The following is a 13,783-nucleotide window of genomic DNA, read 5'->3' on the forward strand; positions in this document are numbered from 1 at the left end:
ACATATTTGCTCAAAAAAGATTGAGAGCAAAGACTGTAAGAATGCATGCCTAACTGTTTAGTTTATACAGTTTAGAACTTCTATCCCTCTGTGTTACATAAGCCATTTATCACTGGAAATGTAAGCTAAAACACAAGTAATAATAAAGCAACAATAAAGCTGTATAATTAATCAGGAGAAAAAAGACAAGAACTGCAAGAAGTTTATCATAGACTCAAAGGAAAATTACAATAGAAATGTAGCACTACACATGATAAATATAAGTTTAACAGGTGTAATTCTAACATGACTTTTCAAATACTGTGATTTGAAGAGTGAGAGATCATTTACCCTTCATCAAAATGGAAATAATAAACTAGGATTCCAAATAAAGTATGTACGACTCTTAAATAAATTGCATTAAGCTATCATGCCATGTTAAGACTACTGATTATCTCTCCATTAAATGAGCATCCAATAATCTTCCATAAAATAACAGTTATGAGGTCAATGGTTGACCAAACTCAAGAAAGAGGTAAGGAACCATAAACCATTCATAAGAGAGTTCAACTTTTTATTTCAAGTGAAGATGTATAGCTGGTTCTTGATCTAAGTGACTGGGGAAGCATCCACTTGTAAAAGAAAGATGAAAGAACTTGAACCAAAACCCATTGTTCTATACAGTCAAAGAGAAGAGGGGGGACCAGAAACTACCTGAAGTTAAATTCCACAGGGCTATTTGCTCATCCACATATATGCAATAGAGGAGGAAGAGCTAAGCTGAAGAAAACAAAACAAACACCACCCCAAAAAACCAAAACCACCATTCTTCTTCGCAGGTAGAGCAACCAAGTCTTATTTCCCCTTCCTGATCACATAGCTTATTATGACTAGGTAGTAGCTTCAGTGTGAAAATACAAGAGTTCTGTCTAAAGGATTGGTCTACCATTTACGTTACCCCTTTAATTTGCTATTGTTGAAATGCAAGTAATCACTTTACAATTAAAACGTGATGATCTGGGGGAATGGATTTTGTCCCCAGCCCCCTGTACTCCCCCTTCCCCTAAACTCCTAGATTCTCACCACCACTCCCCAAACCCAGAACAGCACAGAAAGCATAGCCTCGATAAAAGTAGACAAGTAGTATGGGGCATCAGTTAAATGTTTTGGGGGAAAAAAAAAACCAAACCAACCACAACAAAACCCCCCACAAACTCACAGCAACTTTCATTTTGGTGTATAAATCCCATTAAGTTAAAGCAATACCTGACCATGCCTTCAATTTATGGAGATGTTCCATCAAGCACAGACCATACTTTAACATTCTTTACATTCTATCAGTCACACTATAACCAGATTTAATCAATTCCACAGGAATGTAACATGTCAGAGGAGTTCATAGAGCATTCCAATACAGAAACACTACTCTAATTTTTGGGTCATACCATCTTGCAAGATAAAAATCCTCAAGGAAAAACAGAGAGCATGCAGCAAAAATTCTTTAGGCAAGTCCTCAAGTGTATCACTTTAAGGACTTTAATAAAGATACCATAGTCTTTCAAAATAAGAAATAAAATCCAATTCAAGAGTATTTTGTCTATGAAAACAATCCATTTTCTAGAGTAGCCACTTCCACTAGAACTTACTAATATTACTTACTTTAATCTATTAAAACAGTAACAACCCAAGCTATTGAAATTCACTATTCCAAAACTCGCAGTAATCTCATTTCTCTAGTTTTTCTACTTCTGAGTAATAGGAAAAGAGTTCTGGTCCATTAACTCGCCCACTCTCTCCTGGAGGAAGTTAACCAACTCAGCTAATACAAAGACATGAGTTTCATCCAGGTCTTGTATGATGAACTTCTTTCCCAATGCATTTGACTCATCCAAGTAGAGCAGAAACTGCTTCATTGCTGGGTCACTGTAGAGACAAACACACATCTCATTGTAATAAGAGACAGTTAAAAACAAATAAAAAAGCCCACCCTTTGAAAATACTCCTGAAGTTTTTTGGGAGATTAATATTAATTTCAAGAGCTGCTCACAATTTAAAGAAAGTTTATGAAGCTTTTGAAAAAGTTTCTTTCACAATAGTAATTGTGTGGGCTACTTTAGAGATAAAAATAAACTGATAATGAAGTCTAAAGAGAAGAACTGGCTGCTTGATTCACAGAAAAGTGCCCCTATGCTGCTCTTAAAGTAGCTTAAAAAAACAACAAAAAACCCCCACCTGTCCTGGTTTCAGCTGGGATAGTTAATTTTCTTCCCAGCAGCTGGTATAGTGCTGTGTTTTGGATTTGGGATGAGAATAATGTTGATAACACACTGATGTTTCTAGTTGTTGCAAGCAGTCAAGGACTTTTCAGCTTCTCACACTGCCCTGCCAATGAGAAAGCAGGGGGTGCCCAAGAAGCTGGGAGGGGACACAGCCAGCACAGCTGACCCCAGCTGGCCACAAGGACATTCCATACCATATGACGTCATGCTCCATATATACCTGGGGGAGTTGGCCAGGAGGCAGCCAACTCAGGAACTAGCTGAGCATTGGTCAGCAGGTGGTGAGCAACTGTGCTGTGCATCACTTATTTCATATATTCTTTTATTATTCCCTCCTTGTCTGTCCTACTAAACTGTCTTTATCTCAAGCCACGAGTTTTACCTTTTTATTTTTGTTTCTCTCCTCCATCCCACTGTGAGGGGGCAGTGAGAGAATGGCTGTGTGGTCATTTTAGTTGCCTACCAGGTTAAACCATGACACCAACCAATCCTTAATAGAAATGCAAGTTCAAACTTGCTTTATCTTCAGAAATAGCACCATAAAAACATGTTTTCTTAAAGCATATTTTTGTTTAAAGGTAACCAAAACCCAAGAGAACACGGATCTCAAAGTAGTTTAGCACAGAGGAAGAAGTGGTCATGTATGAATTGTACCTTTAACACATTGTAACTGAACAGTCTGTTCTTTTTCATGTCACCTTGTAAGTTAAATTTAAGTGTTTAGAAGTACACATTTCAGAAGCATGGAAATTAGAGGTAACAAACAGCTGCATTATACTAAGCAGCTAGATAAAGTGGCTTCAAAATATAAGCTCTTTCATCCACTGACATTTTGAAGAATTCAGACAATATTATTCTGATACTAGTTTTTACAAAACAGGAAAAACATGCTTTTTGGTAAAACAGTATTTGATTGTAACAACTGGTGAAGAATATGTGCAAGAAATACAGAAAAATGGAAATGGGTAGCTCAGGATATTTTCAAAATTGTGGACACAGTTGTTTCAGCAACATAGTAATTCTTAAAAAGAATTAATAACATAGAAGATTAGCCAAGGCATTCTTTTAAGATTTACTATCTTTTAAATGCAGTAGGAGGACCAAGTCTCCCTTATCTGAAAGTATATATGGTGCAATGACACACTATGAAACCAAACCCTTCCCCTGCTCCCTACCCAGCAACTGAAAAAAACAGTCTTTAATAGTAGCCTCAAACCTGCAGAAACATGACTAGAATAAGGTGAAATACCAGGAGTATGTGGTTCCCGCTGTTACTTCCACATCCCCTTTTGGATGGGTGTGGGGAGGTTTATTTTTTGCTTGTTTTACTCAGCTGGACCTTAGTGACTCACATTAGTAGTACCAGATGGTACGAGCTTTTGTCTTAGCTAGTATGATCAGCTGTTACAATGTTGGGCCCTACCAACTGGTTTTCACACAATCAACACATAAAGCTGTAATCCGTGCCAGCAGATGTATGTCACAGCAGAAATACTGATCTCAGTACTTCAAGATTATAATCCTGGATATGGTGTCATCAGAAAAGTTTAGTTATTTATTGGAAGAATATGGAAAAAAAGATCTGCACAACATTTCACTATTTCATCTGTATGATTTACACATCCAGAACTGGCTTCCCCCCCCCCCCCCACTCCCTGTCGATTTGATATCTTAAACATCCCCAGAAAACTGGGGTTTAAAAAACTTGTATCCGAAGTGTAAACAAGGGGACAGGTTTATAGTAAATCTGCATCTTCTCTTAGGATGCAATTTTGTGCCTAATCATGGGCTACCCTTATGCAAAGGTGGGGAGAAAACCAAACAAAACCAAGCCACAGAGAGCTAGCAAAACCAACTCAAAGGTCAGTTTCCCAGGGGGCTGTTGAAACCCTCTGATGGCATAACAGAGATAGAAAATTCCCTTCCAGGGAGGATGATTAGGTTCCATGCTAATACTAAGTGGGATGTGGCCATGGAGCCCAATAATAACACACAGATCTTTAGGTATGTGTAAAATAAACATATAGAGTGCAAAATGAAATATTTTGCTAACTGCCTGAGATTTGAGAACTTGCCTTGACAGTCAACAATTCTGCTCTGGGCATCCTTACATAATCAGCTGCAGGCCTGCGGTTTTTCCTGTGCTTCAGAAGGTTTATCAATGTGCTAGCATGGAGATTTGAGAAGACAGGCTTTTTGCTACAGCACAGTTTAGGCCCTGAACTGCTCACACAGCCATTAGACATCCAGACTTCAGCTGGCTAATGTTCAGTCAGCTCAGAAGTTAGCTGCTGCAAGCTCACAGCTACATGTGCCATGCAGGCGCATCACAAGAGATTCCAAGTTCTTCTACTTTTGTGCAGTTATAATCTGTTAATATGCTTACAATCTAAATGTACAGCAGAAATCTTATATGTTATATAATACTATACAATGATCCCACAAATCCTGACTGATGCTTCTTTTTACTTTGGAGGTAACCAGTTATCTCAGTCTAGAGACTTCAGATTGCATGAAAACATATTAACTGCATGCACATCAAAAGCTTACTTGTACAAATTCCTTTCAAGTATGATCTACAAACAGAGCAAAATGTCAGCCTTGAACAGAACTTGGAGTTGATGAAAACAGACAGGAAAGAAAGGATGAAAGATTATCTCATCTCTCTCTCTAGAATCAGTAAAGAAACACATTGCTCAGAAACAACAACAACAACAACCCCCATTATTTGTAAGCAATATAAAAAACAAGAGGAAACATCTAATGGTTAAGCATTAAGTGGACAAAAATATCTTGAAAAGAAAATTCGAAATTAGGATTACCTACAATTGCCTCTCCTTTTTTCCCCCAAAGGCCACAGTTTTCTTTTGTCTACTTGTTCACATCACCTCTCCTCACAACAATTCCTTTCTTTTTCTGGTCTAGACTTAAGTTACTCAGACCAGCTCTAAAGAAATAAGTAGACTTTGACACAACGAGAGATAGTAAGTGCTGTTACTAACCATTCAATCAGAACACCTTTCAGAACATTCACCATCTTTTCACTTCTCTTTCAAACGCTGAAAGGAAGAGGTGACAAGAACAACTCTTGCTTTGGGTTACACACGTAAACAGAGGAAATCTGAAAGAAAAAGAAACAACGCCTTGGCTGAACTCAGCGATCTTTCAAGACACCTCACCTTCCCCGGACCAGCAGCGCTGCCCCGCTATTAGGCCGAGCGGCCGGTGGCTTAGAGAGGCACGCAGGGCCAGGCCGAGGTAGCAGGGCTCGCTCAGGCGCGGCACGGAGCTGTGAAAACTAAAGGTCTCTCCCCTCACCCCTGAGAGCAGTCCGGGCAGCTCTGCCCCCCCACCAGCCCCGCCAAGCTCCAGAGCCGAGCCGCGGCCTTGCGAAAGGCGGCCTAGGCGCAGGGAGACAAGCCTCAACCCACCCCTAGGACAGCCGGGAGCGGCGAAGAGACTGGGCGGCTCCCGACCGGCAGATCCCGCCACTCCCAGGGGCTCCGGTCCGTCCGTCCGTCCGTCCCTCCGTCCCTCCCTCTCTCTCTCTACCCGCCCTTCACCTCCGCCACTACCACCGACCGGTTCCCTGACAACACAGGCACCGCACCCGTCAGCGGCCGCCACCGCCGCCACCGCTCTACCCCGCGCATGCGCAGCCTTCCTCTCTCCTACCTCTGCTCGCAGCATCGCCTTCGGATTGGCTGGGCTGCCTTCAGCGTGCTGGCGTCACAGGATCGCGTGGGCGCTGGTGCCGGGCGCGAGGAGGAGAGGCGGAAGGTAGCGGCGGTATTTGCCTGGGGGGGGCGGGGGGCGGACGACCACACCGTGATGGCGGCCGGAGGGGGTGAGGTGGGCCCGGTGGGGGTCGGGCCCCGGGGCGGGACACAGGGGATCTCGGTCCCACCTTCACCGCCCGCCGAGGCTTGTTTACCTCAGAGGGCTTGTGGAATGTTTTCTCAGCTTACTATTTATTATTATTTTAACGACCTCGGCCTTGAAGTCCCTGTGGGCTCCGGGAGCTTGTCCCGCTGCGTGCCCCCCACCCCCCCGCCGCTTCCGGCGCTCGGCCTCGCCCTGCCGAGCAGCGCGGCCCCGCCCGGGCGCGGGGAGGCCCCGCGGGAGCCCGCGGTTGTTGAAAACCTCCGGAAACAGCAGCGGTGCCTTAGGCTTCGCCTCCAAGCTGCGAGCCTCTAGAGGTAACGAATGGGGTTTTGTCCCTTTGAAAAGAGGCACAGAGTTTTCCCAGCTTTGCTCCATGGCCATTTGGATGTTGCATTGCCTAAAGTGGTTTTTTGGGTTGGTTTTTTTTTTTTAAACGTACCCTAGTTGCGAGGCAGCAGTGTTCTTGCCCCGCCGATGGCACCACGCAGCCTCAGCGGCGTGAGCCGGGGCAGGAGCTAGTTGCAGGCTGCAGAGCTTCCTGAATCAGCTGTGAAACGGTGCAAAATGGGTCCTTTTGCATTATATTTGTACGTGCCTAAGCATGTTTACTCTCAGACCTGAACAGAGGTTCCTGGCAACAAAGAAACGGTACTCACTTTGGCCTCTTGTGTTTGCAGGTGCGCGTTTTGAATTCAGGGAATTGTGGCACCTGCTGTCACAGAGCTGCGGGTTTATTGCAGTTGCAGACTGTGGTGAGGTAGAAGAATAAATGTGAATACTGTGATTCTATGAATAAAGGTAGTAAAGGAACTGCCATAGATCAGACAGTTTGGAGGTGGAGGAAGTGTCTGATTATTAATATCTTAAAAGTGTTTCATAGTGTTGTGTCCCCTGGAAGTGAATGGAAAAACGTGATGCTAAAATGACAGAAGCCAAAAAGTTGTCTGTTGTGACGTCAGCGTTGCTCCAGAACTGGCACAGTTTTTCCAAAATCTCCCAAATGCAAGCAAGAGAACAGGGAAAATTTAGAACTTTTGGGGGAAAAGGAAAAGAGGAAAGACATATTAATGGAAGGAAACAGAAAAGTCCCCTTGTTTAGAGAAATCAGATGCTGATTTTAAAAGCTATATAAGCTCTTTTTTTGGTCTGTAGAGATTACCTTAAAATCAAGGAGAATATCAGGGGCTCCCATATTTCAAAATCAGATTTGCCGATCCAGATTTACACGTGTGACATTTTATCGGTTTGAGTTAACTGTCATTGTGGTGGTACAGACTTAATTTGACATTTAATAACGATGCCTATGTTTCCAACATAATAATTTGTTAAATATATGATATATAGTGATGTGGTTTTAAATCTGTTTAAACTTAAGCTTAATTCAGTATTTCAGTCAGCATAAATGTATCAATGGAGACACTAAAATTTCACCTGTCATGAAAATATGAATTTCATGTTATTTCTGCAGTGTATGCAGCAATAGATTTTTGTGTATTTTGTGATTGTTATAGAAGTTTAATATTTTTTGTGGATTTTGGCATAGTTCTTGCACTAAACATACTACATGTTCTATCTATTAAGACTTGAGATTAAGTCTTCAGCAGAAGTAACGTACAGATTTGATTGTTGTGGGTTGCCAAAGTCAATTTGTGTATTTTCCTAACTTTAGATAACTTTTGCTTATATAAATCAAATGTAAAGGCAGTAACATTTGCTAATACATAAAATGGTAAACACATGTGAGTAGTAGAAACAGGAATTGGTTCTTTTGCCAGGCCTAAATTGCCTTGGTTTTCAGTGTTTGACTAATATAACTATACTTTCTTTGAACTTCATTGTGCAGTGGTTAAGACACAGCCTTGATCAGTGGGCTAAAGAGCATGGGTCCTTTTCAGTCCCCCCCGAATAGTCCCACTTGTTCAAAAAGGCAAGGTAATATCTAGAATGTGTATGGAAGTTGCAGCGTGCTTGTCTTAACTCATTTTCCTACTGTAAAATGCATCATAAATAGGTCAGAAGAATAAATCCTTTCTTATTGTTGAAGCAGTTGGATGCTATGTTCATGGAGACTGTCAAGAAGATTCATGCTTGCATTGAGTTGCTTCTACATTCAGAACTTTGGTAGTTCTAAAATACCTTGCGTGCATTTGTTTGTGGCTATTTGGAAAAAATATTCTATATTGCTTTGTTTGATTTCAGCATTCAGTGAATGTACTGCAATTAGTCTGTCAGTATTCTGTGTCTTCGTAGTGTTGAATTACGAAGGTCTTAATTTTAGAAAAGGTTCTCCTCTTCTTCATGGCTATGGTTAGGTTTTCATTCTTTTGCATGTGTAAGGAATTTTTTTAGAATGAGATGTGTCCTCTATGTTTTACCTGTAAGTACCTATGAGTTTCACAAACCCATGGAGTCAGAGCATTTTAGAACCAATACTTATTTTTATTAACTGTAAAGCTTTTACATTCTCAATTTGCCTTTTAAAGGAAAAAATATGTAGTAGTTCTTGGAGCCTTGTTAGTCAAAGTAAAAGACTTACTAACACAGTCAATTATGAACTTTAAAAGCAGTTGTTACTGAGTTGTATTAAAGCCCACGTCATATTGAGTAATGTCTTGATGGAGATATAACCATATCTGGTATTTAAGGGAGAGCTACTAAGAACTAGGAAAGGAGACTTACAAGCAGAGAAGTTAATTCAAGATACATATTCACTAAAATCAACAGTAACCCATAATTGTTTGAAAAACTGCTTTCAGTTTTTATTGTAATTGAGATGCAGCCTATTAAATAGAAGAGTTTATAGACTTCTCTAATTAGAGCATTTTATATGGAGTGAAATGATATAAATATGGTGTATTGTGACCTTTGCTGTAAAAAGACAGAAAAAAAAATCTGCTACAGGTTTTCTGCTGTAATTCTCAAATCAATCATTACTTTTTCTTTTCTTTCTTTTTTTTTTTTTTTTTGTATATACAGAATGTCAGTGGCCACTTACTGTATATTTTGCTATAGACAAATAGGAACTTCTGGTCCAGCCACAAAAACACACCTACCATGGAATGATATCAGTAAGTACAGTTCTATATGGAAGTGTTTTATGGAGGTTTTATTTGCCTAAAGTAGATGTCTGCTTCTGACCTTGCTTTGCATAGTGATATGTAAAATGACACCAGCGGATTATCTGGGATTAGAATATGAGATGAGGGGGTGTGTCCTCAGATGCAGTCTCATTAAACTATCTTCAACTCTGTTTTTTTTTTTTTTTAACTTCTAGAGCTATGAAACAATTACATCCATAAAGTTTGAATAAAGTTTGTTTCTTCCTCCTTATTTACTGATACTAGTTCTGTAGTCTTCCCTGCTTAGTCTCTGTTTGCTTTGGTGCCTTCTGTATACAAGGACAATTCTTACGATTCTAAAATTTGGTTTTGAGCATTAAAAGATAGGATATTTCCATTTCTGCTCTACAGGAAGCATTGCATTTTTTTGCCTTTTCAACCTTCTCTGCCAGTTACTTCTTCAACATGTAGCTACCTCTTGTCTGCATGCCAAAATTCTTATGGTCTCGCAAAGAAAGAACCTGGTGGCGGTGGTTGTGGGGCAAATCTCCCAATTCATGCTGAGGAAAAGAAATTATTCATGATAGGTGAGATATGTTCCATTGGGTTTGCTGCTACTGGTAACAGTAAGAGTTTCTCTGTGTTGAGATCCTTACATCCAGATAATCAGCTCAATTTTGTCCAGATAAAATAGCTCAAATCTGACAAGAATCCTTGGATTCAAAAAGGAAATTGTTGCAAGTGGCATGTGTTTATTTAGCTATTTGCTTTATAAATTAGATTCAGTGGAATTATTATTTAAATATTTTTTCTCAGGGAATTTCTGCAGGACTTTTCAAAGAACATACATACTCCTATAGGTATTCATGTATATTGAAAAAATATCCATGCCATGTAAGAAAAAGTTAACACGTTAAAATAATCTGGAGTTCCAAATGAATGCTAGTGATGCAGGTAGAGAAAGTTTACTGTTGATTGCTACAGCTGAGCAATGAATGTAATCGATAGGTAGCACTACTCAAAGTAAATAGCACTGATACATGTTTATCATCTTGTGTAGGAGAGCAGGAAATTCCAATCACATAATGTTTTCTCTGTAAATTTAGATAATGATTTTCTGAAAGCCAGAAAGCAATAGAAAAATTTACAAAAGCTTACTCTTAATGGCTGAAATTCTTACTGTCTGGTTATCAACTATGTTTATATTGAGATGATGCACACAACTTCATTTGACATGAATTTTTAATTTTTTTCAAGGAAAAATTGCAAAGATAACTGGATCACTTATACTAGGGTAAGTTGTAACTGACAAGTGTATGTGTAACCTATGTATACAGTTAAAATTTTAATTTACTTCCAAAAAGTGTGACAACGTTAGGGGACCTTTAGACATGGTAGAATATAGTTTTGAAGCATATTTTCTGATAGTAATTACTTATTTTAAGTACTTTAGAGTCTTTTCTGTACTTTGCTAAATTAAAATAATCTGCAGACTATTATGTATTTGGTAAAAATCTGGAGGATTTATACCAAAATGATTGTTAAGGCATTTTTGCTATCGTAATTTTTTAAATTTATATTCATATGCAGTTTTCTTTTATTTAAAGAGGTTTTGTATTCATTACATATGAAGTCCTGTCCTTAAAGAAGTTACTGCAAATCGATACTCAAGCTATACATCAAGAAAAACTTAAATCCTATGTATACGTACGTACAACTTCTCTAAATCCAAGTGAATATCAAGGTAAGATATATAATTGTTTGGATTCTACGTACAATTCTCTATATCAGAGAGAATTCTATATATGTGTGTGCATATGTATGTGTGTATATATTTCATATATATATATATATGAAAAATAATGTAATAGAACTGTTTTTCCGACTTCCAGTAATCTAAAAATACTCTCTTAGGGATCACATACCAAGCTAGAAAAGAAATCCATAGAGCAGTGAGGAAAATTCTAGAAACAGAAGCTAAAATTTTCCGGAGACCTTTTAATGGTAGGTATTGAAAGCATGGATTTATCTATGATTATTATTTTTGAATAGTAAAACATAAGCCTTTTAGAAAGTTAAACAATTTTTCTTACAAGCTTAACATGTTCTTTTGTGTTTGTGGTAATATTATTATAATTCCCTGTATTAATATAGACTATTAGTATCTTTTCTATGTATTAAAGTCATTCCTTTTCTTAAAGTAAATGAAAGCGATGGTTAAGAAGATATTTGAGATTATTTTTTTCCTGTTTCAGAAGATATTTGAAGCTTAAGATACAAGGTTAATATTTGATACCAGCTTTGTGTACAAAAGGTGTTTGGGGGATTAATTAGTCTCAAAATTTAATTTTAGAAAAGTATGTTACACTTTTGTCAGAGCTGCCAATATTAGCTGAAAGCAGCGCAATCTTTTTGTAACCGTGTGTCGCTGCTTTTTAGAGTAATTTAAAATAGGAATTTCAATTCATCTAAGAAACTGTGCTCCTGAGACATACAATCTGTTCTCATTTACCTATCTGTTAAATGGTTATAACAACGTGTACCTCCACTGTGGTGCTATGAAATTAATTGTTCAAGGTCAGAACCTCAAGAGTTGCTAATCATTTCCAGCTCCTGCTGGAAGCTGGCAATTCTGCTTGGTAAGTGCCAGCCAGGGTGTGTATGTGTAACATACATGAAATATCAACTTGGTGCCACTAAAATAAATCAAAACCATCCTATTAATTTAAGGATCAGCATTTTACTAATGCTATTCTGTCATTGTTTATTGTACTAATTTAATATTAAAACATTGCACTCTAAATGACTGACGACTTGTATTCAAATATAAAAGAAACTTTTTTTTTTTACTCAACAAATAGAAATGTGACTGTTAAAATGTTCATTAATAGTAACTTGGGTTTTATTTGTTTCCTGGTAAAAGAACAATTCAGCACATTTGATGGAGAAGATCATGAATGTGCCTTATGGCTCCTCTTAAAGAGAAGTCAGTCAGAAGACAAAGAGGTCCGGCTGCAGGCTGTACGAGACCTGGCAAACAACAGTCACTGGCATGGTAACGTATGCTTATATAGCCTAATTCATCCCAGAAATGTGACAAAGTCTCGGTTAGCTGTTGCATGAAAAAACATGAAAAAAGGCTAGTAGCTGCAAGTAGTGTAAGTATGCTCTGAAATTTGGCCTAAAATGTGGAGGTTTTGTTTACTTTTTAAGCAATTCTTTTTTCCCAGTACCCTGATAGAGAGCATGTCTCTGTAGTGCAAGCCTCTGTTTCCCCACCAGAGAATCGCAGCCACTGCCGTGGTGTGGGAGAGCAGTTCATGTTCATTAGTTCCTTAGCTCTTCTGTTGGGATGGCTAACAAATTCACTAGCTCTGGCAGATATTTTTATAAGGCTCTGTAGGGGAGTGGGTTGAAGGCCATGGTTCAGTTAAGAAAAATTGCTTAGGAGCTAATGGGTAGTAATGACAAACTAGAGGTAGAGGACTTGTATGTGCCAGCATTATTTGTAAGCCATTTTCCATCCTAGTTATTATTATTTAGTAGTAATAAGTTCTCCCTGTTCCTCTAGCAGTGAATATCCTTGAAACCCCAAGTAAAGGCGGGGGGGGGAGTGTATATGTGTGTCCTCCTTCCCCCTCCATCACTAGTCCGTATAAACTAGGTGACACTTTAATTTTAACTCTCATTATTCTGGTAGTCCAGTTAGCTGAGGACTTTTCGCTCTTCCAGTGGAATTCCACACCATGGGATTTATCTCGTTTCAGATTGTCTCTATAAAATTCTAATAAATTACCTCAAGCAGTTTACATCAAAAAGCTGTGTTTGAAAAACATTTGAAAGCTGGGATGTACCAAAACTGAAGCTATGTGTAGTAATTTAGTATAACTGTTTCGTGTTCTAGCTGTTAGCAGGTGATCTCAGTGCAGTACTAGCTGTTAGCAGGTGATCTCAGATAGCCAGTACTTAGGAATCTAGTTGGTTTTTGTTATCTCCTTTTCTCTGTAGTGCTCATTGCTGTAGTATTTGGATGTTTTGCAAACACTAATTATTCTTCACAACTACCTCATGAGGGAAACAGGCTTTTTTTTAACTTGATATTCCAAAACTGAGTTCAAGAAAGATTAAGACTGAAAATATGAGCTAACTTTTCACAGCTAGGACCAAATTGTTCAGCATATCTGCTGTTGTAAATACAGTAATTTGCTTGTCCAAAGCACAGCTTCAGTGACTTCAGTTTGCAGCTGTAAGTAATCTGCACCAAAGAAAAAAGGTCAATCTGTGACTGTTTGTGAAAAGTATATTTTAGATGGCTCATCAGTTTTGTTCTAGAATTGTGTAACAGTAACAAGGATAAAAACTGATTTTTATAGAAAAAGTACTGATCCACTTTAAGATTACATTTTCTTTTCCCTTGCTTTGCCACTTAATTTCAGTATGTAATTTTCAGTTTCTCCAGCTATAAAGTAGGTTTTGGAGAGGAAGAATAGTTACTGTTTAAGTCTGGTTCCTCTTCAGTAGGGTAACTGAAAGGCTGTCTTATATCTTCAGTAAGGAAGGGCTACTTAAAACTGTGCTGTG

The 13,783-nt window shown here is 38.7% G+C and overlaps 2 protein-coding genes across 13 annotated transcripts in view; one reads left to right on the plus strand and one right to left on the minus strand.

Moving 5' to 3' along the window:
* SERAC1 (serine active site containing 1) overlaps positions 1–13,783 on the plus strand; it is a 379,919-nt gene that overhangs the window by 345,240 nt on the left and 20,896 nt on the right. For 4 of the 11 annotated variants that reach the window (XM_075748329.1, XM_075748331.1, XM_075748321.1 and 1 more), the window contains exons 1-6: positions 5,952–6,038; positions 9,120–9,211; positions 10,460–10,496; positions 10,810–10,946; positions 11,117–11,206; positions 12,126–12,257. In XM_075748329.1, coding sequence (XP_075604444.1) covers positions 9,121–9,211; positions 10,460–10,496; positions 10,810–10,946; positions 11,117–11,206; positions 12,126–12,257 — 487 coding nt within the window. In that variant the 5' untranslated portion in view covers positions 5,952–6,038; position 9,120. Of the gene's footprint in view, positions 1–5,951; positions 6,039–6,081; positions 6,458–6,820; positions 6,942–6,991; positions 8,076–8,096; positions 8,265–9,119; positions 9,212–10,459; positions 10,497–10,809; positions 10,947–11,116; positions 11,207–12,125; positions 12,258–13,783 lie in introns of those variants that run through there. The other 7 variants (XM_075748325.1, XM_075748322.1, XM_075748327.1 and 4 more) reach the window with 7 other exon arrangements.
* GTF2H5 (general transcription factor IIH subunit 5) lies at positions 1,477–5,915 on the minus strand. 2 transcript variants are annotated; one of them, XM_075748335.1, is made up of 3 exons: positions 5,815–5,915; positions 5,261–5,379; positions 1,477–1,902 (listed from the first exon to the last, which is right to left on the minus strand). In XM_075748335.1, exons 2-3 carry the CDS (start codon positions 5,293–5,295, stop codon positions 1,722–1,724), a joined length of 216 nt encoding a protein of 71 aa, XP_075604450.1. In that variant the 5' UTR covers positions 5,296–5,379; positions 5,815–5,915; the 3' UTR covers positions 1,477–1,721. The 2 variants fall into 2 exon arrangements, with proteins under 2 accessions (XP_075604450.1, XP_075604451.1); XM_075748336.1 differs by having other exon boundaries at positions 5,822–5,897.

This window comes from Balearica regulorum, chromosome 3 (assembly GCF_011004875.1).
Source record: "Balearica regulorum gibbericeps isolate bBalReg1 chromosome 3, bBalReg1.pri, whole genome shotgun sequence".
In the NCBI taxonomy this organism is placed as follows: Eukaryota; Metazoa; Chordata; class Aves; order Gruiformes; family Gruidae; genus Balearica; species Balearica regulorum.

Bases quoted from the DNA above. Each gene is read 5' to 3' on its own strand.
- GTF2H5 (XM_075748335.1), bottom strand. From the start codon at position 5,295: ATGGTGAATGTTCTGAAAGGTGTTCTGATTGAATG. The intron at 1,903-5,260 runs GTTAGTAACAGC...TTGTCTCTACAG, and splicing joins AAAGGTGTTCTGATTGAATG to TGACCCAGCAATGAAGCAGT.